Source organism: Scomber scombrus, chromosome 15 (genome assembly GCF_963691925.1).
Source record: "Scomber scombrus chromosome 15, fScoSco1.1, whole genome shotgun sequence".
NCBI lineage: Eukaryota > Metazoa > Chordata > Actinopteri > Scombriformes > Scombridae > Scomber > Scomber scombrus.
The window spans coordinates 17,147,852-17,175,559 of record NC_084984.1 but is presented as its reverse complement, the minus strand read 5'-3'; the positions used below and the strand labels follow the sequence as shown (position 1 = coordinate 17,175,559).

Sequence of the window (27,708 nt, the reverse complement as noted above, 5' to 3'; positions counted from 1 at the left end):
TATATCTTTCAAGACTTTGCACAACAGATACTGATTTACTAACAACATTTAAAAAGACAGGTTGGCTTCTGTCGGCAAAATCATGAAACAAAATTAAAAAGAGACTAACTACAGTAACTACGATTAGAAAACTGGAGATAAAACTAAACATAAAAAACTTAAAACGTCCTCTTATTTTACAAACTATGTTCATTGGGTAATAAAAATGAAAACAAAAGTAAAAACATTTGTGAGCACCATTTTCTTCTTGTTTTTTTTTTTGTTTTTTTAAAACTCTGTTTCAGTTTAATCAATTCTTCCACGACTGTGGGAAAATATCTGACACATTAAGATCCCCTTAAACATGCTTAATAAAAAGGTCGGCCAATTTATTCAGACTAGAAATGCCTCATTTTTGAGGAATAATACAGCATCTTCCTAATGGACAATCTATACTCAATTGAGTAGCAAATTAAAAAAAACAGTCCACTTTTTATACAATTTCTTTGTCTTTCACATCATTTCACTAAATTCATCTCTAGCTGTGGTGGCAAATGATGGACATGTCCTTTCAAACACTGCAAGGAAGATGAAATGACACACAAAAAAAAGTGGCAACGTAATTCAATATTTATCAGCTAATTTTGCTGGAATGGTTCATGATTTAATGACCGCAAAGGTCAAACAAGTTACACCCAGCTGTATGCCGAGGCTGTCTTTGAAAAAAAAGACGATACCCTCGTCCCCGAAATTCTTTGATAATGACTCAGAGTAAATCCATTTAACGTCGTCAACAAATTATCTTAAAAAAAACGAGAAAGACTAAATGCACAGTTATCCTTCCCAGTAAAGTTATGTACGAAATGTAAAGACTGTTTATTATTTGCTGAACATGACGTCACCGCCCCTTGCTGTTCGTGTTACACAAGGTGGAATAAAGGAGCAGTAAGTTCCTGGATTGTGCATCTTGCTCTGTCATACCTTTTTATGGGATTTTACAAAGGTCGATGGTCCATGAGTTTAATCAGAGGTGGAGATACAGTACGTAAGTAAGTTCACTGATAAAAGTTCAAAGGTCATAGAGGATAATGACAGGCGTCCCTGTGTGTCCGTCAGTTATGTATACGTGTATTGAAGGTTAGTGTGAGAAGTTTTTAAGAAGGACTGGAGGGACTATTGGAAGAGCTGGTGTCAGGTGATGCGCTGGGCTGCTGCTGGTCCTCTGGCGTGCTGTCCGCCTGCAGCGACGCCATGGCTGCCGATGAGTACTTGCACTTGGAAGAGCCGCATTCGCAGCTGAACAGCTTGCTTTTGACTTCCCAGAAGTGGTCGCCGTAGTTAAATCTGAGAGGGGAAAGTGAAAGAGCAAAAAAATCTTAATCAAAAACCTCCTAGACTTTTAAAAACTGGAACACCTCTTTTTATTGTAGAGAAATAAAAAGGAAAATACCAAGAAACTGGAGCACAGAGATGCCAATAATGTGTTTGTAGTCATTTAGAAGCAGTGTCATCATTATATAGTTTGCTCAAGAGCAAAGACGATATGTACAAGTGTTCAAAAAGCAAACAAACAATGGTCTTACCCAAGCTCCTCTCCAGCCTTGATGTTTTCACTTGCAAAGAAGGCAATGTGTGGGAAACGCAAGTCCTGGTGCGTCGTGAACACTCGACACGCAAACAAGTTGGGCTCGCACATGTGGTTGAGGAAACGGCTGATGTTTCCATAGAAACGGGCATCTATGCAGTATAAATCTTGAGGCTGTGAGGGGGAATAAAAAATGAAAGGCCCAAGAAGAAAAAAAGAAGCTTCAAACGCACAGCCGAAATGAGAGTGAAAACATAACAGGAATTATATCAGTGGATCACGACGGACAACAACTAGGAAAGTGCGTTTTTCTTTACCTTATCATCCAGGCTGAACAGGTAAGCGTCATTTTGCCTCATCTCTGCTTCTGCTTCGGAGATGATCTCACCGACGTACCTGTTCAAAAGCAAGTGACCCGTCAGCAGAGGTAGACATCACCAGAACATTTTAATGCTTACGCTGTTTACGATATGTCAGCTTTCATGAGACTGGAATTATAAGGTTTTATTCGGGAAGACTGCAGTTCTGAGATACGGAGCTTCAAAGATTTAACATCCCTGCAGGTAAACCTCTGATGCATTTTCAAATCTTATAAATATTTAACCCCAAAGGTTATTTTTAATTCAATAAATAAAACCACACATATATTTGACATATGAATAGGTGTACTACTCAATTTAAAAAAAACACCCCAAAAATGTACCTTTTTGTTTTAGACTACTGTTTCAGACATGAACACACATCCAGTGGTTTATTATGAGTCAATCCAACACACATCATCCTGCTGTTATAAATACTCACAGCGCAGCAAATGTTTATTAATCCACAACAGAAAATAGAACCCAGGAAGTAAATTATTTCCTCATGTTTAAGTGAAGTTTGTTAAAAACAGCAGTGTCCAGCAGCTTTAGGGAATTACTGAGCCTTTTTCAACAAGGGAAACTATATATTTGTGAGCAGTGTTTAAAGATTTACAGGTTTTAAAAAAGGACATTTGGGTCTGAATGCCACAAACAGAGCAGATAACTCGAAACGTATCAAGAGACAGACTAACATAATTGGCTGTGGTGGGTTTTTTTTTCATGGGATGCACTGACAATTAAAACTAATATAGAACAAAGATGGATTCTTTTAAGTTTTGGTACTTGCTCTGCCAACACATGCAAGTTATGATAGAAATAAAAGGTCTGGGACACGGTCCAGATCTCCCAGCAACAGCTTTTTATTGAACAGACAATGTTTAGATCTGGAATAGTCTCTTTGAGACCGTTTCCAGAAGGTTTTGGTTTTTTGAAATTGCACACAGAACCCACTAAATTAAAAAAAAAAAAAAAAGTATCAATGACAGCACTTTTGAACATTAAAAGCAGAATGAATAATTAAGTACACCTCTTGTGTGTTGTGCTCAGAGTCTGAGCTGCTACCATCTGGCAGGAAATACAGACACTGCACATGAGAGAGTAGCAGGGTTTTTTTTTAAATTGGGGAAAGAGTGATACAACACACCTGTTCCCTGTCATGCCCGGATATTAAAATCATTTTCAAAAGTTATTGACAGACCTGCGAGGATGCAAGCTGTGGCTGCATGGCATTACGGTCTTTTGAGGCTAATGTTGAAACAGTGTTGTATTTGTGAATGGGACTTACTCGCATATAAAGCTCCCCTGCAGTATGTCTTCTTGTGCCCGGACACCCCAGCCCTTCTTACTGGTCCTGAAGAGCTGAAGCCTGGTCCTGAAAGATCCACAACTTTTAAGCCACAATTTAAATTTTCTCTCTATAGCAGATATCTACATTTACATTCACAACACAGCCTTATACTAAGATGTTTGAATAGTGCTTCCCTACCCAGTTCTACCACCACAGAAGTTGTAAACAGCTGTCCAAGGCTGCAGCTTCTGCCCTCTGTACTTTACTAGCGTGTATGTTTACATTTCTCAATTCCCTCTGACTGTCTTATACAAACACAAACAGAAATCACTTGATGAAGAAAGGATACTCTGTGTTTATCCAGACTCATTGCTCATTGTAAGATATCTGGATCGTTTTTTATTTTTTTTATTTAGCACGGAAATGCATTTCAAATACCTGAGTCCATTTTGCACGACGCGGTTCTTGCAGGTCCTCCAACAAGAGCAGGCATGGTTACACTCAAAGATAATGGCAGGCTCCTCACGGCAGAATTCAGGAAGAAGACGTCCGCTCTAAACATGACCGAAAAAAGATAAGACTTCCAGTGACCAGGGTGTCCTGGTACCATAGCGTGCATATTACTCTACCATGAAGTCTTTCCAATCACTACAGTGTAGGACATTTTAGACGATAGCGTGCTTTCAACGTTATGACAACAGCTCCTGGAGGCATGGAGGCATGGAGCCCTGACCTTAACACCAGGCTGAACACTGTCACCGAGCCAGGCCTTATCACCCAACATCACTGCCAAAATCTTGTGGAAAGTCTTCCCAGAAAAGCGGAGGCTGTTATATCATCAGATTCATACCCATGGTGTTGGAATGACATGTCCAGTGATCGCATGCGGCTGTATATGTTGCGTGGGTGTCCACATACTTTCAGTTATATCTTGTTAAAGAGGATTGTGTGGTCTGTCCGAGTAGATATCCATCCTTACCTTGTCGTACCAGCAGCGCAGACTGAGCTGCCCACACATGCAGATACTTGTCGAACAGTCTTCTTTACAAACACAGTACTGCATGCCAAAGAGGAGAACAATAATATCAGTCATGTGATACTGCCACATAGAAAAAAACCATCTTCATTTGTCTTTGAATACCTGATGTGGTGGCCTGTGACTCACCTGCAAGTGTGTTATGTTCCTGTCAATGTTCATGGGAGAGGTGACGCAGTTTTCGGAGATGTATTTGTAGTCGTCTGGGTAAGGTTCGCTGTCGACAGAGTTGACGCAGGGAAGGGGGACTCTCTCCTGGCCCAGGGCTATGTCACTGTAAACAGACCATACATAATGGTTAGGAGGAGTGTGTCGCCAGATGACGTTGAGGTGCGTTGAACCATCAAATTAGTGCAAGCACACATTCCTGCTAGATTACTCTGCAAGATTAAATCTGGATCCCTCCCAAGATGAGGAAGAGCTTTCCTCTCTGTATTCTATAAACCGCTGCAGTATTTTGTGGTCCAATAAGAGTTTAACTTGACCTGGCCTTCCTGGATATGAGTTCATCTCCTCACTTGTATCCCTCACGGCAACCCAAACCCAGCCCTTTCCACTTATTTTAACACTGACTTTTTTCACCGGAATGCTTGCTTAATCACTCCCGTTGATGGAGTAAACACAGTATGATTCCAACCTGTGAAGGATTTTTTCTTCTGCTCGACTGTTCCTGGCGTTTTTAGCATCCCTCTCCCTCCTGTTGGCCTGGAGGACTGCCCAGGCCTTTGAGTTGTGGCTGCAGCAATCTGGAGGAGTTTCTCCCTCCCGATTCTTCAGAAACACATCTGCTCCTCGAGACAAGAAAAGCCTGAGGAGACAAAGACCAAATTTGACTGATCATCAACAGCAAGCCGGTTTTAAATAACTTCTCAAACTGCTCTTTCCAATATTTTTGTTTTTAAACTACAGTTCAAACAACAACTCACGTGACACACTCCAGACGATTCTCCCGAGCAGCGATGTGTAGAGGAGAGTCTCCGTGGATGTTGACAGCTTGGAGATCACAGCGGGTGTTCAGAAGCAGCTCTGCTATCTCCACGCTGCCAGAGAACGCTGCCCAGTGAAGGCAGATATTTTCTTCCTAAAACAGGTTAACATAAACGGTCATTAGATAATATGTGACTCTTGTATAAAGCATGTCAAAAAACACAGGGTGGACAGAAGTTAACCAACCTTGTCTCTGATGCTGATGTCAGCTCCTTTGGACAGAAGCAGCTTGACCTGGTCCACATGTTTGTACTCTGTCGCCCAGATCATGGCTGTCCAACCTCCATCATCCTGAAGGGAAAAATACTCTTTCAAGCTCAGCAAACAGACCATAGATCAGCAGATTACATTTAAACAACACAAAAAGAACAACATAATGATCATTCCCACAAAACGACATAGAAGAAAAACAGTACTTTTCTTCAATCATCAATAATAATTGTATTTTAATTTGAAACAGTGCTGTTCCAATTTGGTGCAAAGGTTCATCCAAGGACAGATTGAGTGATTACATCACAGCTATCCCGATGGCTTCCTACTTGCAAGGTCTGACATTTCAGTACATACAGTACAGTACAGTGAAGCAAGTCATTTCTCTGAGCTCCCTCTTTTTTTATATCTGATTTACTGGCATAAAAGTGCATTTGATGGAAACATAAAAGAAAAAGACACATCACAACTTTATTTCTTAGTGTCTGTTGCATCCTTTCCTCACATTTTTCGTTACGACACCTTGAACAGAGCAGTGTGTGAACCTCCCTTATTTGTCTACAGATTAAACTAATGAGATATGTGTTAATTGTATTTTTTAAACTTTCAGACGGAGCCAAGCCAGATTCTAGCTACGTTAATCAGCTCCTGGGTATAGATCAGTAGTTAAACTCTGTAAAAAAATAGCGTTGCTGTGCTGTTGTTCACATGGAGGGTGACCAATTGTTGTGTCATGTAGGCTAAAGGAGAGCTAGAGAGAGAAGTTGAAACTCTGTCGAAGGATGGAAAACTCATGCAGTGATTGGTCAGCTGTGCAGAGGTGAGAGAGGAGCCAAGAATATCTGAAGGAGTATACAGCCACCTTATGGAATATACAACGTACTGTAACTCTATTTTGATTGGGAAAATAATTAAGTCATTATTCCAGCTCATCTCGCCTTGACAGGTGAATTATTATAATTGATTTAATTCATCCCTTTAGATTCAATCAATTGTGCCGCCATGATCCTGACAATCAAATGTCAAGAACTAATAACTGAACACTGCTGAATCATTAATAATCAGGTCTAAGTCTAAAGACACTTGGACAGAGATGTGCATCTGTGAATGGCCAGAAGAAATGCTACTGACATTACTGAGTTCTCAATGAGGAAATCTTTACTCCAGAAATCACTGAGGTTTGAAGGAAAATGTGAAAATGTACTGACCTGACAGTTTATGTTGATTAATCCTGTGGTCAGAAGGTGCTCCACAATGTTGTAATGGCCAGACTTTGCCGCTAGGTGGAGACAAGTGAACCCTTCAACATCCTGAGAGGAGCAGAGAATTAGTTATTGATCATTTCCCAAGTTAAAAATATTCCAAAAAATATATATTTGAATGTCAATTTTGAAAGCCAAGTTTCTTTCTTTTTTGGTGATAGACCAGTTCGACACTGTGTATTAAATAACTCTAGTTTATTACATGTACTGTAACAGGATACAAAATAGAGCTACATGTCTGACATCTGCCTCCGATGCCCTGAAGAAATGCAGGTTTACCTTGTGTGTGGCGCTGGCTCCAGCTCTCAGCAGGTATATGACCACCTCCATGTGGTTGTTCTCACAGGCCTCCATCAGTGGTGTCCGCTGGTCTTCGTCACACATATCCAAGTTTGCACCCGCCTGATGTGGCACACAGGAGACAGACAATGTAAAATGCAACCACTAACTCAACTCAACTTTATTTATAGCACCTTTCATACAAACATGTAGCTTCGCGCTTTGCTTCAAAAAGCAAGATTAAAAACAACAAAAACAAAAACACGTGAGGAAATAAAATTTTGCAAGACTTAAAATTACAACGATAAAACAACATTTCTAAAATAGAATAAAATTCAATAAACACCAGGCAAACAATGATTCAAACTTAAAAACTAAAACCAAAACATAACTCCAAAGTAAAACTGAAAGTGAGATTGAAAAGATAGGTCAGTTCATTTCCCTTTAAAAATACAGAGAGAGCTAGCTGTTCTGATACCCAGAGGAAGTGTGTTTCACAGATAAGGGGCATAAAAACAGGAGACAGCCTCACCGTTACTTTTATGGGACACATAACGAACATTTAAAAGAGAAGTGGTGGGGGACCTTAGTGATCTGACTGGAACATAAAATGAAAGATCTCTCATGTAAGGAGGAGGACGTTTATGTAAACGTTATAAACAAGTTAAAATAACTAATAAGATACAGGTAGCCACTGCAGTGTCTTAAGCAGGGGGGTGATGTGATCCATTTTTCTTTGCTATGGTTAAGACTCTGGCCGCAGCATTCTAAACTAGCTGTAGTTTTCCTATAGACTTTTAAAAGGTGATCCAGTACAAAGACCACCAAGCATTGATTGCAGTTTTTCTCTTGCTGCTTTGGGTCCTATTAAAAGAATTCCAGTTTTCTTAAAAAAAAACCCCCAAAAAACAAAAATTTTTACCCAGCAATACTTTAATGTCAGTGAGACAGACAATGACAGCCTACAGTGCACTAGTGTAAAATTGTGTGTCATGAGCATAAAAATAGTAATCGACGTGGTGATGGTTAATAATGTTTCCAAGTGGTAGTATTTATAATGAAAATAAAATTGGACTGAGGATGCTTCCTTGAGGAATACCATAATCAATACCATGAGTCTATGACACGTTAGCACCCAGGCGGACGAAAAACTACCAGTTAAATAACTAAATCACGTCCAGAGAGACTCCCCCATTGTTGATATGCATGCATTAGCGTCTGTGTGTACCCGCCAGAATTTCTGTCTAAAATTGACCTTTTATCCATATTTTTACAATACACTCCAGCCACTCCAGTTGGCCTGTGTCTGCCAACCAACAGTGGAGAAACACTGGTTTTGAATAGAAGACTGAATTATTCAGTGTTTTTGCCAGTTTTGATCACCGAGTCCGGTTATCTGAGAGAGGAAGATACCTCCTGATTGTTCTGGTCGGGGCAGGCTGACTGCAGAGAGCCATCAGCCTAAGTGAAACCGTACACCTGTGAGTGAGAGCAGCGTGGGAGAATTTCTGACTTGCCCAATATTGTATCAAACAATATCGGCATGCCCTGCCAAGACTGACAGCTGCTCCAGAGAATATCACCAACCTTAAGGAAGATATCGCTTCTCTAAGAACTGTGAAAAGACTTAGTCGAGGTTGCAGGTGCAAAGTCTAGAAAGATCACAGCCATGATCTCAGCTATCTCAAACAACATCCTATGGGATTCAAGATTGCATCCCACTGCTCGACCACCAAGCCAAAGATGGCATGTCAGAGGTGTTTAGTAGAGGCAGACAGAAGGGAAAACACCGCCACTTAACCTTTCAAACCGCTTTGATGTGCTCCATGATGAGGCTCACCAAAAAGTTGCTAATAACAGCAACCCCGGACCAGACTTAGACCCTATCTGTACAGGTCTGTTACTTCAGGTGTCAGCCTCTACTGCGTTTTTGGTTGACGCCGTGACATTTCCTCTTCATTGTTTTGTCGACACTGCTTGATTCTAGGTAAGCAACTGATCATTTCAGATCCACCCCCTCTCCCTTGTTTTGGGGATGTTTATTTCAGTCACCTAAGACAGCTTCATCTGGTTTAAAGGCTACTGTAGGAGTAGGGATATCCCCCTTTTTTGGATGACATTTCAACTTATATAAACTGGAGTGAACTCTTCAACTCTTCTTCTTCACTCCATATGGTCTTCACCCTTACCAGGAAGGATCCCATCTGTTGCCCATGGACACTGAACTAACATTACACTCCTGCAATGCCTTCACCTTGTGCCATATTGCGAGTCCCAGTTACTAGCATTTCATAAAGAGCAGGTTGGAGGTTGAATTTTTTACTTGATTTAGCTGAGGACATTCACTGCACACTGACATCTCCTATTAAAACAGTAATAATCAATAAGACAAAGTCCACTAACAAGCAAATAAGAAAATCAACTTATCCATCTATAAGCCTTCTCTGTCTGACCCTGCTAATACTTTTCCTTGCGCTCGTAAATGTTAGATGCCATTACGGCTCACAAACTAGACTATATCCTACTGACAGAAACCTGGCTTGATCAGACTGTTAATAATGAGCTGGTTGAAACAAGCTAACTACAATTTTGTACACTGCAGTTGGACTCAGATCACTGATCATGTTGCTCCTACCAAAACCATAACAATATGTTGACTACCAAAAGCACCTTGAAGAAACAGCAAACAAGTAAGAAATGAAGAAAATACAAATTACACATTGATTTTGAGATCCATAAAAATGCACTTTACTTTTAAAGATGGAAAGATATGAAATCTGTCAGACACTCCTAAATTTCTCAGATGATAAGTAATGACAGTGCCTCATACTTATCATTTTGAGTTGAAAAAAACGGATTAATTCCCACCAAATCTACCCCTCGTGAGTTTGTTTCTATGACCAAACAGGAACAATTTGCTGTTTTTCTTTCAGGTTTCTCACATTAGAGATCAAATATTAATTCCTTGTTGCAATACATCTGGCCTCTTGTCATTGTCACACCAATTTACTGCAATGGGCTCAATGTCTATATTCTTACCTGTTAACTCCAAAACTTTGGAGGAAGTGATTCAGTGCCAGAGTCTTGTTCTCCTGATTCCATCCCTATCAAACTGTTCAAACCCGTCTTTCATTGCTTTATAAATGAAATAATAAATATTATTTATAGCTCCCTGCAGACTAGCATTTTCTGTGCTTCTCTCAAGTGTGCTGTAATCTCACCCCTGTTGAAGAAAACCCTTACTTAAACCAGTCAGGTTGCAGAGCAAATGATGGCACTGAAAGAGCTCTAAAAATAATCTATGACCTCAAGATCAACAATGACGCACAGAAAATTACCATTTTATTTTTGCTTGATCTCAATGCTGCATTTGACACTGGTGATCATGACATCTTAATTCAATGGCTTTAGGATTCAGTTGGCTTCGCGGGTCCTGTTCATAATTGGGTTTCATCCTATGTAATGGACAGGAGCTTTTATGTTTTAATTGGTGGTTTTAAATCTGCAGAAAGAAATATTTTCTCTGGGGTTCCACAAGGGTCAGAAACAGAGACTTTGGCAATGGATGAAATGTCAACATCACTAACCCTAGTAATGACTTATTCCAGTGCATTTCCATGAATGTTGAAAAAGACCCTCGATTCAGTGTGAAATTTAAAATCACAACTCAGATAAGAAGTGGTCATGTTTGCTAATATTGAAGTTCAGAGTGTGAGATGGTGGGACTGACCATTTTCACTTGGTTGTGTGTGTTTTAGCCGCAATGAGGGATCAGTGCGACATTAATGCGCTATTAATGCTGCTGTGAAGAGTAGGCCTGTCCCAGTATTTTTTTGTGTTATTGTGACAGCCAACTACAGGAATGGAGAATATGTCACTATTTACAGCTGCAGAAGTGTGGCAGGAAAAGGCAGGTATTTTTATGGACTGACATTGCGAAATGGCTGAACTATGACCAGTTCCTACATGAAGTGCATGTCAGTCTTAACGGTTTACAGGACCTCAGTGTGAGTTCAAGATTGTGGCTAACTGTTGTTTATCTTCTCAGTTAAGAAGTAGTCCATCCCATGCAAAGAGGTTGGGTTGCTTCCAAAAAACAGAGACATTATCCCCAAAAAGGAATTCCCATTGCACAGCACAGTTCTTTAAGCCAGATATGCAGCTGACGCATCTGGTTGAATTTCATGTCTCCAAACTGAGGAAAAGGCAGAGGTCTGGAAGTAATTGTCTGTCTGCCAGACTCCTAGATAGTGTCAATTAAAGTCACCCTACAACTTTTCAGATTGTTGAAGCTTAATGTTATCAGATCCAACATGTGTGACCATTGAGGATGCAGAAGGATTGTCTTGCAGTGGTTCATGGAGCACTGAATTATTGTGGAGTACCTGAGGCCCAGGATGACAAAAGGTTTCAGTGTTAGGACAGTAAACATGCTGGAACATAAATGAGACAGGAGGACACATTGAAGATGTCTCCTTGAGGTACTTTTCCCACAGAGGGGACTGTAGTCCTGGGATGCACTTCAGTGCTCCAGCTGTTTTGCCTGCATGGATGAACCCAGGAGGGAGTCTAAGCAGCAGGGATGGCCATTGGTGGGACATCTGTGGTGATAGCTGAAGGCAATGGAGTAGTCTCCGCAACGCAGCAAGGGTGAGACTGAACAGCGTGTGTCAGCACCAGCCATGGATATATTTGTTGGGTGGACTGGAGCTGCCAAAGCAGTTTGAGAGATACTGTTCTTGATGTGTCTAACCACCACTTCGGACCAAGTGGCCTGGGAATTTGGGGTAGGGCAGAAGGCTAGTCTTGGTAGCACCTAAATGTCCCACGGGACAGTTTCGGAAACAGCCGAGCTCATTGCAGGTTTCTTTTTTGCCTGAACGGAGGCAGTCCAGTGTAACTAGACAAGAGAATATCCTTCTGTTTTAGTTCATCTGATAGTCTGCACATGCCTTCATTGAGGTAAGTGATACTTGTGTTTGCTTTCTAAAGTAGGCAACAGTCAACATACAGCATGGAAGGGAATGTCTCTCCCTCACAGATGTACAGTTTAACTCGGTCGGTACCAATGTTTCACTTATAACTTAAAATCCAGGCGTCCGATACCTAAAATCCTTCATCTGATTAAAAGATACAATTTAAAAACAACCAAGGTCTGAAAAGTGTATTTTAAAACTGGATAAAAGACAATTTAAGACTGCATTTTGCTGACAGTGTTTCTGGTGGGCAACCATATACATGCATGCAGTGCTTGCTGACCATTAAAGAACTCAAGTTTCAAAATCAAAAAGTTGTTTTTTTATTTTAAAACCCGATGTTAAAGTTACCAGAAGAGTAACTACATGGTAGAACTGAAAGATAATCTTACTTGTACAAGCATGTGGCAAATGTCTTTGTGTCCTCCTTCAGCTGCAGCGTGGAGTGGAGTGCGTTTGTTCTGAGACTCCATTTTAAAGTTAGGGTCGATACCATCCACTGGAAGATGAGACAGAGAAATGGAAACCATTTCATTAAAAATGACATTTGGATAAAAACTGAAGGGAGTTCAATATACAGCAAAGAACTACAAGATAACTACAAGGTAGATAAGAATTTTTGACAACAGGATGAGGCTTTTATAACACTATGGACATACCCAACATGAGCACGACCTTCTTGAGTTCTCCTTGTTTGGCTGAGAGGTAAAGTTGCTTGGGATGAAAACGCAGCTTCTTAGGCCTGATCAAAACAAGTACAAGAACACATTTTTGTGTGTGTTTGTTTGAAAAAGTCCAGGCTTTTGGTCATCCAAGAGAGATGAAAGTGAAAAGTTGTAGTCCAACTTACTTCTCTGAGTCAAGAGCTACCAGGATGCTCTCAAAAGTCTCTCTGGGTGGTCCTGGAAGGACTGTAGATGGCACTGTTGTCCCTGTACTGGCCTGCAGCATTGTGGTCCTAGACGACCCGGGAACAGCAGAGGTGTCGAGGTTATGTGCAGAACGCATGGGCAGTGAGCTGTCTGCCCTGCCACTGACCTCAGCGCCCATAGCCAGACGAGAAGAGCTTGAAAACAAACAGTAAAATATATTTTATTTGTACAATGGGTGAATAACTTGTTAGGTTATCCTTATATTATATGAGCCCAAAGCCTTTTTAAAAAGGAAAACATGTTTCTTAATTTGCTCTGAAGGGAAAACAAAAAGAAAAAGTTGCTTCCTTTGTGCCTACATATTCAATAGTTGGCTAGTAAGAGTTATGTTTTCTTGACATTAACATCAAATGTTTCGCCAATCCTGTCAGTTAACTTGCTTCCTTTTCTGGTACCACAGTTTGTTATGTACCTGCCAGTGGTGGTGTCTGCCCGGCCCTCGGAGGCCCCTGGCGTGGCAGGTCCGTGAGTGAGCACACAGGGTACAGTGGAAGTGGTGTCAGCCTTGGCGATGGTGACCTCCTTGGCCTTGCTGGCCTCTTCTCCACAGTGGGGACAGAAACTTTGACCTTTGAGCACTGAGGCACAGCCACGATGGAAACGGTGAGAGATGCTGATGTCTGGTTGGCACTCCATGAAGGTTCCCTGCATGATGAAAAACACAGTCTAAATAAGCAAATGCACACACTTAGAAATTCCTTTAGAAGCATGACAAAGTCGGTACTGGTCATTATAGTGGTATATGAAGAGAGAATGACAACACAATAACCTCAACCACAGCTTCCTTTTTTCAAGAAAAGTGCAAGAAGACAGTTGTTTTTTTTTGGCATTTTGCCTTTATTGAATAGTTAAGCACAGCACAGAACAACAGGAACATGGACGTATAACAGAGTGATTACACAGCTGAAGGCCTGAAATCAATAAGTGACTCTGTACTCACAGCCCTGCAGAAGAAGCCACAGCCGGGGCAGCACTGGTGCTTCACCATGCCGTTACGGTGGTCTTCACACAGAACCAGCAGCTGCACTGAGTTGGAGGGACGCATCATTTCATGTTTCAGTACAGCGCTCTGGCAGCGGGTCAGCTGTCCATCAACGCTCTCGGTGGCCATACACTTCCTGTCTGCCAGGATGAGAATCTCTCGACTCTTGGGTGTCTCCATGCGACAGCTGCAGAGCGGGAGCTCCTGAGCCTCCTCGACGGCCGATTGTGAAGTGTCTGAAAGGAAAGACGGTAATTTAATTTTTTTTTGATAGTATTGCCAATAAAGAAAGTCGTGTTACTTTTCGTGATACTTTGAGAAATATAAGTATGATTTTCTACAAAACTCTTATTCTTCAGTTTCCTGACAGAGATATATGTATTGAAACATTGTTGTAACATTACACTGAGCACATAATACTTTTCTCAAAGAACTTCGGTACAAGGTCAAGAAGTTGTGTTATGTAGCACAGTGTGTTTGATGTGTTTTTTTATTTTTGAACAGCAAACGTGGTCTACGGCACAGAGGAATATGATATACGATACTTCCTAAAACAGTGGTAAGGGCTTTTATTTAACTCAGCTGCAGAAGGTATCGGGCCTATATTGGAAGGAGGCTTATTAGAGAGATTATCATGTATAGAATTGGAACATTTTTGACTTTGTTGTCCTCAAAACAGACACTGTGGAGACACCTAAATTCAACCTGGGCTCACAATGAATGGGGTTGCCTTGGCTATAATAAACAATTGAAAACTCTGCTTTAAATATTGGGTAAAACACATGGATTGGATTGGATGGATTATGATTTCCCTCCTTTTTTCTGAGCTCACCTTCGTTCTGAGAAGAAGCATCAGGCTCTTGGGGCTTGTTGAGGTTGACAGACTCAGGTGGGGGGATCTGTGTGTACTCTTTCTCGTTGTCTGCTTGAGCCTGAGCTGAAGCCTGAGGCTGAACCACCTCCTCAGTTTCTGAGCAGAATGACAGCGATCGGTTAATAAACGCTTCACTACTGTTCACCAGAAAACTCAACAAACAAACATTAAACAGGCATTAAAAAACATTTCTTGAGGCATTTTTTTTTCTCTTCATGTTGTGAGTTTCAGTTTCATGTAGACCACAAGTGAGCAGCTAGTACAGGTCTGAGTGTGATGGGACTGGTGTTCACCTTTGGCCTTTATTCTCCTCTTTCGTTTCCTGGATGGCCTGAGCCACGCGCTGTCTCCTTTTGTCTTCTTTTTCAACTTCTTCTTCAGACCAGACTCTGTGCTCTGAGCCAGAGAATGGAGTTCAATCACCGAGATGATATAAAAAAATGGACAGAAAACAATTAGTTAATAATAATGGGAGATAAAACATTTTACTGCACTCACTTTTGTTCTGTCTTCAGACAAAAGAGCTGGTATGAGAAATGAAAATGTAATACTTTGACGTTGTTACGTGGAGAAATGATGGTAAGTGGATCTTACCAAGTCTGATTCTGTGCCCTCCTCCTCTCCATCTTCCTCTCCTGAGTCTTCAGACTCCTGCTCATCACCTGCCTACAGAGGAAAAAGAAAAGAGTTCATCACTCACATTTAACACACAGTACATCCATCCATCATGTCAACACTGATACTGTCCAAGACCCTAATTTTTCACCAACTTTCTTTGCCAACAAGGTGACTCAACACAGCTGCCTTCAACAATACTTCCATTAAAAGGGCTTCAAATTCAGCACTTTACACATTAAATAGAAAATACCACCATGTGATGTTGGGACAATGTGAAAAGAAGAAAACAGCTTGGATGTCCCAACCTGAGAGATGGGTTCATATGTTCGACTTGCTTCCTTGGCAGGTCCCTCTGCTTGCTGCTGTCGTTCCTCCTCTTCAGACTCTACATCTTCTGACTCCTCCTCCTCAGATGCATTTTCCACCTTCTCGCCGTTTATGTTTGCTACCTCTTTAGGCTGTGGGATAAGAAGGGACTAAAGATGACCATAGCGATCTCAAAATAGCGAGTTTCCATTGAATGTCTGCTAAGATTTAGTTAGTAGAAGTTTTTTGGTAGTTTTCTTCAGTTCTTGTATGGCTGCATGTGTTTAAAAAAATTAAATCTACATTACACATTTTCACTTCAGTGATTTAATACTGACCAGGGAAAGGTGGCAAACTGATAAAAAAAAAACATTTAAAAGTATTCAAAGGTATATAAAATAACTAATAAAATGACTTTGATTTATTATTTGTTCAAAAATGAGATGTGGGTAAAGGAAGGTATCCCTTTCTTTTCATTTGTTCATTTGGTTGAGTTTGTTTTAAATAAATATGAGGAGCACAGACCTGTGGGCTCTTGTCAGTCTGCTGGAGCTCCTTAAACATTTCCAGCACCGTTCTCTGCTTGAGCACTTTGGTTTTCTTCTTGGGAACCAGGCTGTACGTTCCCATCCTCCTCTTTTTCTTCCGGGATGACAATCCTCCTGAGTAAGAGCCTACAGTGCAAGACCAGAAAGATTTACACTAAAGACTGTGACTGATTACATTTGATTACTTTTCAATGAAATCCAAGAACAAAAAACTGTTTTTTTCCCCAACAGTTGGACTCAGCATGTGTATTTTGACTTGTGAGTGGAATCTGTCTGACCTAGTTGGAGCTTGGCTGGGGCCGCAGCTGGAGGAGCTGAGGTGGCTGCAGGAGTTGGTGGAGGTGCTGCTGGTGAGGCTGATGAAGCTGTTTGTGCTGAAGCTGGCGTTTTCGCAGGACTCTGAGGTAGATGGTTCTGAGTGGAGGACTGCTGCAAGGGTTTCTGCGCATCAGGTGCAACTTTAGTCTCCATTTTGGCACTCTTTGCTTCTCTTAATTCCCTGTTAAGAAGCTGCAGGTAACAGGAACCAAAAATATTATGATCATCATGTTAGCAAGTCCAGATTAAATTACAGACAGTCTGTTTGTTTTGGGATTTACACAATTTTTACCAAAAAAAAAACAAGGTTTTTTTTTACACATTTGAAGAGTTTTATCTGATGTAATGAAACACTTCACTACACTAAACAACAATTTCATCATTTTATGTGTCATTTTGCATACAGAGCATCTTTGGCAACTTGCTCTTGTTCTTAGTATTTTAATGTGTTCATCGCCTGGCACTTCGCACATTTACTAATGTTTTGTGTGCTGTACTCATTAACTCATTTTTCTGTAAATCAGTGTTGTATTGTAGTGTTATGTTGTCCAGGACAGGTCTCTCTTGAAAATGAGATGCCATGTCTCAATGAGATAACCTGTGCAAATGAAGGTCAAATTAATAATAATACAATATATATATATATGGCCAAAAGTATGTGGACATAAAATACCAGTCAGATGTTTGGACACACCATCCCTTTAACCTGAGTGAAAACTGTGTCCCAAACTTTGACTGGTTCTTTACATGGTGTATTTTTGGTCTGAGCCTGCTTGGGTCCCTCAGTCCCAATGAAGGGAAATTTTAATATTACAGCAGAAAATTATATTTCAGACAATAATGTGCTTCCAACTTTGTAAGTTTGTCCCTTTCCTGTTTCAACATGACAATAGCCCTCTGTACAAAGCCAGCTCCATAAAGAAATGGTTTCCCCAGGTTAATGTGAAAGAACTTGCACAGAGCCTTGACCCATCTGACCCCTTTGGATTGACCATGTTATCAGTTAGTGTATAATGATGTTGATGATAGATATTCTTAATTACATTGTGATAATGATTTCAACTCTGTTACTCAGCCTTAAGAGAGTAATGAGACAGAAAACACTATTGAGACAATTCAAATTCTGTCAAAGCAAGTAAAGTAAGTATGGTTTACCTTTTGTGCCGGGCTAACAGCAGGTCTGGACATGGTCTTGCGCGCCCTGTGTATCGTGACAGGTGCTGGAGCCGGTGCAGGAAATGGGGCTGTGCCATTTTTAGTGTCTTGTGTCCCCTGTCCCGACGTGGTCCCCGCACTGGGGTCAGTCCTTAGTGCGCCTGAACTTTGTGCGCACCCAGACGCCGAGCTGGGGAGGGGTTTGGCTGTGTGCCCCCCTGTTGGTGAGCCAGAAGGCAACCAGTTAGTCCTGTGAGGGGATACTCCCAAACCCGGCGTTGCTGCAGCATTGCCTTCCTGCTGCTGCTTAACGAGAATGAATCCATTGCTGCCGGTAACAGAGCCGTGCGGTGGCTCTGCGTCCGACATGCCGTTTTCGTTCACCAACAGTAAAGTCTTGTTTCCTGTTGTCGAGCTGTGTGTTGGACTCTTGTGCCTCATGTTGTCACATTTGCTGCCGTTGAGCATCGTCTCAGCTGTAGGGGAAGAGGCCAGTCTGGCTGCTACCTCTCTGTCTCCATCTATGGATCGAAACCAAAGACATCAGGCAAACTACATTTTATACATTTCAAGAAATAACTAAATGCTTTCAAGTTTACCTGGCTTCTCCTCTCCATTGCTCGCTGGATCGTGTCCCTCTTTCTTTGTGGATGAACCCTTATCCAAGCTGCCCTTGGCTATACCAGCGGGCTGAAAGAACAAACATGTAAGGAGGAGAAATTAAATTTACATCTGCTACTAAAAATGATTTTATTTTCAATTAATTATGACTTTTTCAAATCAACCAGTTAGTCTGTAAGAAGCCAAAAACACTTAAAAAAATAAAAATAAAAAAAGTCTATCACATGTTCCCAAAGTCCAGGGTAGCCTCTTTGAAGCACCTGTTTAGTTCCACAGTCTAAAACCAAAGCTTTTCAATTTACAGTCATGATGCTGACATAATGACAATTATCAAATTAATTCTTCAACAATTAATCAGTAAATGAATTGTTTATGAAAGAATACCAAACATTCTCTGGTACCAGCTTCTCTAAAGTGAGAACTTACTGCTTTTCTCTCTCTTATATCATTGCAAATTGAATATTCTGATGTTGAGACAGTTGAAGACTAAATGCTTCATAGATTAGATGGGAATAAAAATGCTGACATATTCATCAATAAAGGAAATCATTGTTGCAGGAGTCTCTAAATTATATAAAAACAGAAAGGCCATAAATTGTCAAATTTTACAAGCTGGAAAAGAGATTATTTGGCATGTTGCTTTAATAAATAGCTTAAACAGTTAATCAGATATTAAAATTGGTGCCAATTCATCTTCTAGTGACTGACTAAGCAATTATGTTACATATCTGCAAAAATACAGGTCCAAGAGCAAGTATGTGTGAATATTAGAGGGCCACCTAAAACCTGCCGTTGCAACTTGTTAGTGATGCATCATTGTCAGAATCAAAGACTATGGAGGAAGCCAAAAGACTGAGGACGACCCCGGTGCACTTTCATTGTCTGTTCTCTCTCTCTCTTTCTTTGCTACAGCCAACCAGCGGAGTAGATGCCTGCCACAAGCTTCAAAAGAAATCTCAACCACCCACAGAGCCTATTTACATCTCACAGGAGCAAACGGCTCAAGAGGTAACACCAGGAAATGTAAGACATCTCTTCTGTGAGAGCAGACCGTCGACCTCGTGGTCACTCTGGGAAAAAAGGGCCTTGAGTTAAAGGCCCGGGAGGAAAGTGTTGTGAATCCTCACTTTTGCTTTCATTTTGCTTATCAACCCCCCCCCCCCCCCCAACCCCCAACCTTTGTTCCAACCCTTTCACACTCTCTACATCAAATGTTTAAAGGAAAATCCTAGGTCAGTTTGTCCTTGGAGGGCAGCGTAACCAAACATACCAAATGACTGATAGAACTGATAAAGTGTGGCTCAGAAAAAAAAGGTAGGTACCCCAGGCATATGTGCTGTTTAGGGCAGGGGCTCATATCTAGAGAGGAGTAAGAGCAGATGCTATGTTGTATTGTTCCAAGAGAACAGAGGAAACACTATTTCTCCAAACTAGCCCGATCAAAAGACCTGCAACAGACCACTGAAAGCTTCATTTCCTGCTTCAATTCTCCTCTCCAAGGTCTCTGACGGGAAAATCCTCTAATTTTAAGTCTGAAACATGCCTACGACTTAGACCCAACTAAAAATGAGCCATCACGACAGATTTCTCATGTTCTCCTTAGTGCCTGAGCCAAGGACTAAACAGCAACAAGGTCAGGATCCAGGAGCTGGCCTGCAAGCAGAATAACTGAGGTGTTTCCCAATGAACATCTTGTCTGGGGACAATCCTCAAGGAATCTAGTCAGCACATGTGAGGGTGAAGAAAAGATCCATGAAAAAAAATATCCTTTTTTTTGTTCATGGGTTGAGGAAAGTCAGTTACCAAAAAAAAAAACCCACACACACCAGGCTCAGCCCTCCCCCTAGTGGTAGAAAGTGGAACGTCCAACACAGCAGAACAGAAAGGAGAAGGGGGGGAAGGGAGACAGAGAAGGCCGTCTGCAGATCTCCGCCATTTCGCAACCAGATTGTTTACTGACACTAACGCGGCCATTGCAGCAGTTTTCCACTAGATGGGGAAGGTCTGGAGGCTTGTGGATGGGGATATGGAGGGGCAGCTGAAAGAAGCTCCAAATGTGAAGCAAAGGCTAAGAGTGCTGATCAGAAACCATAAGTAGCACATAAAAAAAAAAGAAAAAGGAAATATGTTAGAATAGATCAAAGCTTTAGCCAATGGTTCGGAACTTATATGCAAAGGTTGGACTTTTTCCTAAGACAGCAAATAAGCTAATTTTAAAAAAAGGTCTTAATAGATTAGAACTGATTTTTATTATTGCTAATAATATACCCTGATTGTTCAATCCTTCACCGTCTTGACTGCTTAGAATCCCTACAACATTATATTGAACCTGGTATGCGACAAGGCCCCCGGACCTTCGCTCTGATATGACCTATCTTTAGATCTACTGCAAGAGGCCTGGATACAAGTCAGAGCCACCTAAACACAAAAGCACAACCGCCTCACACAATCAGCTGTTAGACTGCCTGTTACAAGAGCAAGGTCCTGACGCCCAGATGAGATCCAACAATGAAAAAAAGTACACACATACATTGCATGCAGGCGGAGAAAATAAAAAGGGTACCGTTTCTGATCGTCTGAAGCAGTGGTTCTCACAGTTTTGGGGCAATTTGTCCTTTTTAAATAAAGCAGCAGCTTCTTCTGAAGCCTCGTTTGCAGGCTGTGAGCAGAATTACTTGAATTTGAATCATTTTAAGAGGTCTAAAGAGGGGAGACTATGAAGTATCTCCCAGGAAAAAGGCAAAGATTGTAAGGAAGCCAGAAAAAACACCTGATCTTGTGTTAATTCTTTGATGTTTCTTGCAACCCTGTATTTGTCCCGATCCCGAAGCCACTTTTCTAAAGAAATGTGGTTCTTGACTTTGCTTATTCTCCAAGCAAATAAATCAAAAAATACGGGTCTGTGATTGCAACAACCCCAGTCTGGCATGTCACCCCTCCTCTCTCTCCTAATTTCCTGTCAGCTTTTTACTTTGCAATACCCAAATAAAAGCAGAAAAGTCACTTAATATATGCCAATTATTTACCTTTCCACTGACTCATTATACAAACTGATGTATAAACACATGTAAGGTCTAACCAGACAGAAAGCAGGAATATGTTAGACATGAAAGCTCACGCCACAGCCAGACAGGTACCCTTTGGATTGATAAGCAGCCACTGCAGCCACATGTTCCAGTATATTCCTGATCATACAGCCTCGGCTGCACATACATTCAATCCCCAGAGACCTCATTATACACTGACCATGAGGGATACACTGACAGAGCGCAGAGGAAGGAATGAGAAAAAGAAAAGAAGATGGTTGATTCTGAGTGCTACGGTCAGGGTAGTTTCCGGATCTTCAGGAGGTCACACTCATCTTCCCGTATCAAGGCTGACATCGTATTTCCTGTGTGGTGATTGTTCTAAATACAGCTGTTGTGCTAATCCATGAGGACTTCTCTCCAACAACAGCATCCAACATGGCAGACTCAAATCTCTCTTTGATACAGCAGCACTGCTACCAAAAAATGTAATAATCATCGAGATCAAGCCCTCGATTTCAGGGATTGAGAGCAACGAGGTGCTGATAAAGCTGCAGCAAGTGTCTCGAGAAGAAGCACATCTTACAAACTGAGAAACCATCTCAACAGGAAGACAGCAAGAGCTCAAACCAATTGATTGTAACTTTAATAGAAAATGCCTAAAAAAGGAGCATGGAAGCTAGACTTTGCATCTCCTCAGACCATTCAAAAGCAACCAAGGGTGAAGAGTATAAAATCTAACATGTCTTTTCCCTTGTGTGCTTCCAGGAAGCATCATACCTGCTTTCTTCTCATGGCCTCCATTGAGAAGAGGAAGGCGTCAGAGAGGCAGAGTGTGCGTGAGAAAGTGAGAGAGAGAGAGAGAGAGTGTGTGAGATTGGGAGAGAGAGAGAGGAGAGAGGGAAGGGGGGAGGACAGAGAGAGGGAACAAGCGAGAGAGAGAGAATGTGTCGAACAGATTGTTCCTCTTTTCCTTTTCTTTCCCCGCATGCACATTCACCTCGCCGGTCATGTGACCTGGTGGCTCCCTCTGTCGGTCTTCCTCTTCAGAGGGTCTCCACAGAGCATGCTCAGTCAGTTCAAACTGTGACACCACTCCATTTCTTTAAACTAGAAGACCTCTTTGAAAGTGGAGACATTCATTGGAATAGACCTTGCATACAAGTCATTTACATACATTTTCTAAATCCTACACATACCTCACTTACTCATCATTTCACTGCACATCTTTAAACATTGTGTGTACTTTGTCATTTCAGTCCACTCTAGTTTATTACTGTTCTTGCCTTTTTTGCCACAAAGCTGATGTGCATGCACAGCCACTTGAGGAGCACCTAAAGGAGGAGGAAAGATAGCAGAGGTCGAAGAATGAAAGCCCCAGAAGCAAACTGAATGTCAGTGAAGAGCCTGGGGAGCCAAATTTTCTTCTGTTTTTCCGACATCAGTCCACATCCAAAACCTCTTAACAGGAGTCTTTTGTCTCCAGTGAGCCTCTAGCCAATCAAGGCAGTAAAACGCAAACCATGCCAGCCAGACCATGCACCAGATATTAAGTCACAGAACAGTCCAAGTTGACATTGAGGAAAAAGCCTGAAAGAAACTTGCAAAAGCAACAACAAAAGGATGAGAAGAGATCAACTCTAGTAGTGTAATATGCTACAAACTTCCACAGGTATACAAATGTAGGACACCCACTTAGCTTAAAGCATATTTACAAGGGCTTTCTGTTGTCCTCTGGTCTTTATGAGTTTTGTGTACTGTTATATAGTTGGTCTACATTCAGGTTGACAAACAGTACAGTATCCACTGATATTAATCAGATAAAAAGCAGCAAACCCTCACATTTTAGGAGGTGGAGCCAGCAAACCTCTGCTTAATTCATGACCAAAGCACATAATTTATCACAAGAGTAATAGAGGTTTGTCATTTTCCAAAGTGAAAAGTTTTGTCTCAAGGGAAATCTCAGATATATAGGAATGCAGATATATAGGTGTTCGTGGATTCTCCTGTTTCACAACATAACAATGGAGAACTAATCTTGACAACGAGGTCAGGTTTATCAACTTTCAGCAATCGCTGCAGAAAAAAAATAAGGGACATAAGCACTTCCCTCTAACTATGGCAGAGTTGAAGAAATATAAAACATACAGAAAAATCAGATAGATACGCAAGAGCAGTAGTAAAGCCAACAGTGTAGTAAAGAAAATTTACAACGCAATAAATACTGGAACAGTTTACTATGAGCTATGGAACAACCACAAGACACAAAAGGAGGCCAACCATAAGATATGACTAAACTTCATCCTGCATATGAGAAAACCAGGAGCCTGTGACACTATTATGTGAAACTCATTGTAACTACACCATAACAAATGTGTGTGCCCATTAGAGTTAATGTCTATATTCACCATTGCACAGACTGAAAGTTACACAATGAAGAGACAAACCAGACATATTACTAAACAGTAACAGGGACAACATGTTGAAACAAAGCAGATGACTATTACAAGGCCTTACCTTTAGACATGCTAATAGCCACATTATGCTACATGGCTCTCTGAATATCAATTTTCGTTTGTCACTTTGGTCCAAACTGAGCTATCTCCACAACTATGGGATATATTGCCATGATATTTTTGCTTAACACCTTCATGATCCCCAGAGGATGAAGCCAACTGTTTTAGGTGATCCCTGATTCTCTAGCACTATGATAAAGTTAACATGCTTGGTTTGGTGTATAACATCTTGGCAGCTAATGGAGGGATTGCATTGTCCCCCAGAAAATTAGTGTAACCCTAAATATTTTGATGATCACCTAACTTTAATTCTAGCACCACAGCAGGTCAAGCATTACCTATTTAGTGAAACACAACATAGTCCCAGCAAACAAGCACACTTCCATCAATCAAACACTTCAGCCAACAATATAAACCTCAACAATTGTCTCAACCACTTTGAAACAGCTTTGGTTTCATTCAGGCCAAAATTTCCAATAATCCCAACACACATTAAAATCTATAAAGTGGATTACCATAAAAATTTACTGAGCACGCTCATGTTTCCCTGAGGATTAATCGTTTCTTTGGTGAACCACTGACTTTTCCTCTAGTACCACCATTAGGATGACATTTGTGATTCAGGGTGTAACATCACAACACTACAAAATCTACAACTATTAAAGGAAAGATAATCTGACATGTTCTCTTGTGCCACCAGCTGGTCACAGTTACCAGCATAGGTGGTGATATATTCCAACATCGACTTGATGAATTTGCACAAAATTGGTATAACTGGTCCAGACATTCATGGCTCCCAGATGATGTATTCAAATGACTTTGATGATCATTTGACTTTTCTTCCATCACCACCATGACCTTTTCATTCTTTATTGAAATACCTTACCTATCACTAACTATAGGATGGATTGCTAAGACATTTGGTACCCACATTCATGGTCCCCAGAGGATGTATTATAATAACTTTGACCTCCTGACTTTTCATCACTGTGCAGGGTTTTTTAAAGCCTGGCACTGTGGGCTCAGACGAAATTCAAACAGCTGTGCAAAGCCACCAGCATGGCTATAGACTAATACTACAGAATAACTAGTTTGTACAACTTATTGTTTAACCACATGTGGCTATGCCTGTTCTCAAAAGGCCACAATGAAGATGTAAAAATCCAACTGTAAGAGGGGATGGGGGGGCAATATGCAAGTATGGAGATAACGACACAAATTTCACAGTCAGTTCAATTGCTTACTCTTTCACCCCCTTCCAAACCACACCGATCACAAAACAAACATGTTTACCTACCACCTCACCTTAACCGCTATATATGTTTTTTTGTCTGTTCTTGTCCTGTCTTTATTCTATTGTCTTGATTGCTGTATAAAATGCACATTTCATGTTTTATGTCTACAATTTTATCACAGTATCCTTCACCAATAAAAAGTGAAGAAAAGAACAAAAAAGCAAGTAGAAAAGAGCACAAGTGCTGCAAAGTGGTTTTAATTAAGAACATTCACATTCAGCTTTTTCTGTTATTTCGCATACCACACTTCAAAAACTTGTGTCATTTGATTTCTCAAAGCAATCTGCATATCAACCATACCTGACAAAGGGCTTGGTTTAATTACTGATATGTAGTCTTCTACATTTGTTACACGCTATTTCAGCTGCACCACCATAACCTAGAATTCAGGTCTCGTATGAGAGTACATGACATCAACTCAATGGTATCTGTCACAAAACCATTTCACTTAATCTATGTACTTCAACCACAGTGCCCAAAGTACTGCTTGATATTCAACCAAACTTCTTCTCCTGCTGTGTCTAGTGTCCAAATGCACACGGTAACTGAATGCTGAATGAAACTCACGCATCAAGGACCAGTGACCAGGAAATTACAAACACCTGTTTAATGTAATTCAATACCATAAAGGCACTTACTACTTTACCTCAAGCTGTAACCTATACCTTTTTAGTAAAAACATGACAGTTACTGATATATTTTCTATGAAAAGCATCGCTGTTTATGTGCTGCAACTGCTTACTGTTTGAACAATGCAAATGAAGCCTGATAAAATATTGCAGCATGGGAGGTAACTTCTCTTTCACTTCCTTTGTTATTTTCAAGCATAGAAAATCAACAGTGCGACATGAACTCTGGCAGCTGGTACACAACTTTTGCAGCGTCTGATTAGAGTTATCTGTGTATTACTTATTATTATATATATATTGATTAATTGTAGAATCCATTGGTCTATAATATGTCTGTGAAAAAAGCTAGCACCTGTACACTTATTCCAAGCCATGAAACATTGTCCAGATTAAACTTTTGTAGCTAGATGAGTGCAGACATTACCTTTTTTCATTGAAGTTGCTTTCTAATAGTTTTGCACATAGATGGCTTTATAAGTACTCTCCTTCAACTCTCTAATATGTCCAACCAAGAGTGCATAACTCATAGATGTCAATCACAGTAATATAAAACACAGTCTTGTCACACAGTCCAATAGCAATTACTAATAACTGTTTCTATTGGGTCAGTTTCTTTGGTAGTTCCTGTTAAAACTGATCACATGGAGGTCTGGCTGTTACAGGAACCCTGTTTATGAAAAGATATGTATCTGAGTCATTTACCACCGTTTTACCCACAATGAAATTCCATTCACCTCAATTATACTGGAGACATTTGAGAGACAAAAATGTGAACGTGTAAAACCACATGCATGGCAAAGCTTTTGGTGAGTGGACTCTATCTCTCCAATGCAAAACCATATCACACGGGACGAAAACCATGAAAGCCGACGGAAGTGGCTGCAAACCTTTCTCTGCTACCTCCACACTCTTTCAACAAGCAGATCTCATCACAACGCGGATGGAGCGACCTCTGCCGAACAACACTGGATCCTTTCTCTCAAAAAGAAAAAAGAAAAAAGAAACAAAGACTGTAGCTGATACATGTGCACACATCTGAGCTAGTTTAAATCATCTTTTTTTTACTGATCAAACCTTGCTAAAAAACAATAATGTAACTTGTTACAACTAGCTCCGGAGTGCTTAACACCGACTGAAAGCATGGAAACAACTGCAGATAGCTGACAAAGACAACCAAACAACAGCAGCATATTTCTTGATAAAGTGTGACGTTAAGTCAAATCCTGCAATGAGCTTCAAAGCCAGTTTAATATGTTTACACTGGCAGGTTATAAGCAGCACAGTCAATGCTGCCTTCATTTGACTGCATCAATTATCATGTAAGAGCTAACACACTGTACAGCACACAGAAGATAACAATATCAGCCGAGCACTGAGCCGTATTGTTCCTAATCACATTGACTCATCTGTCGATTAAAGATTTCAACCTCAAAACTCAGTTTTTGTGTCGATTTGAGAAAGTGTATCCAGTATGCTAACTAGCACAGCTGCTAGCAGCTAGCTAAACACCACTGTATAAATTAGCCAGCAGTAAGCCGGTGACATACAATACAGCTATATCGTGTTTAATGTCGTCTAAAAACGCATGCCTGTCTGTCTCTGGTTTATTTGGAACCACTAAACCTGGACAGAAGCAGGACAGTGACACGAGTCTGGACCATGAATGACTAAAAATCCCCCGGAGCAGAGCTCACATCCCGCCCGCACGGACCATTCATGTTCCCGGGCGCAGCATCTTCCTGCACACTCAGTTGCCCTCCGGTACAGCACAAAAGCAGGAGAGTCCAGGCTGGCAGCTGGGCCAAGTTACGACAAAACCGACGCCTCCACACCGACAATTATCCCGTTTATTCACGGGGTATCCGGCTGCCGGGGCGCAACACCTTTTCCGAGACGCGAAATATAGCGAGAAAGTGAAAGAAGC

The 27,708-nt window shown here is 41.0% G+C and overlaps 1 protein-coding gene across 3 annotated transcripts; it reads right to left on the bottom strand.

The window, feature by feature from the left end:
- Positions 1 to 344: 344 nt before the first annotated feature.
- On the bottom strand, positions 345 to 27,708 carry ehmt1b (euchromatic histone-lysine N-methyltransferase 1b). 3 transcript variants are annotated; one of them, XM_062434247.1, is made up of 26 exons: positions 27,496 to 27,708; positions 18,297 to 18,387; positions 17,698 to 18,218; positions 16,503 to 16,734; positions 16,202 to 16,350; positions 15,676 to 15,828; positions 15,347 to 15,418; positions 15,046 to 15,148; positions 14,711 to 14,848; positions 13,837 to 14,114; positions 13,309 to 13,541; positions 12,815 to 13,030; positions 12,624 to 12,706; positions 12,357 to 12,463; positions 6,989 to 7,111; positions 6,656 to 6,757; positions 5,424 to 5,528; positions 5,177 to 5,331; positions 4,888 to 5,058; positions 4,380 to 4,524; positions 4,194 to 4,271; positions 3,653 to 3,768; positions 3,212 to 3,298; positions 1,882 to 1,960; positions 1,563 to 1,738; positions 345 to 1,323 (listed from the first exon to the last, which is right to left on the bottom strand). In XM_062434247.1, the coding sequence occupies exons 1-26, from the start codon at positions 27,496 to 27,498 to the stop codon at positions 1,134 to 1,136; spliced, it is 3,906 nt and encodes a 1,301-aa protein (XP_062290231.1). In that variant the 5' UTR covers positions 27,499 to 27,708; the 3' UTR covers positions 345 to 1,133. The 3 variants fall into 3 exon arrangements, with proteins under 3 accessions (XP_062290231.1, XP_062290230.1, XP_062290232.1); XM_062434246.1 differs by lacking the exon at positions 27,496 to 27,708 and adding an exon at positions 22,125 to 22,393; XM_062434248.1 differs by lacking the exon at positions 27,496 to 27,708 and adding an exon at positions 20,882 to 21,074.

Bases quoted from the DNA above. Each gene is read 5' to 3' on its own strand.
- ehmt1b (XM_062434246.1), bottom strand. From the start codon at position 22,340: ATGTGCATGCGGGGAAAGAAAAGGAAAAGAGGAACAATCTGTTCGACA. The intron at 18,219-18,296 runs GTAAACTTGAAA...TTCGATCCATAG, and splicing joins CAATGGAGAGGAGAAGCCAG to ATGGAGACAGAGAGGTAGCA. The intron at 1,739-1,881 runs GTAAAGAAAAAC...TCCCCCTCACAG, and splicing joins TGTTCAGCCTGGATGATAAG to CCTCAAGATTTATACTGCAT.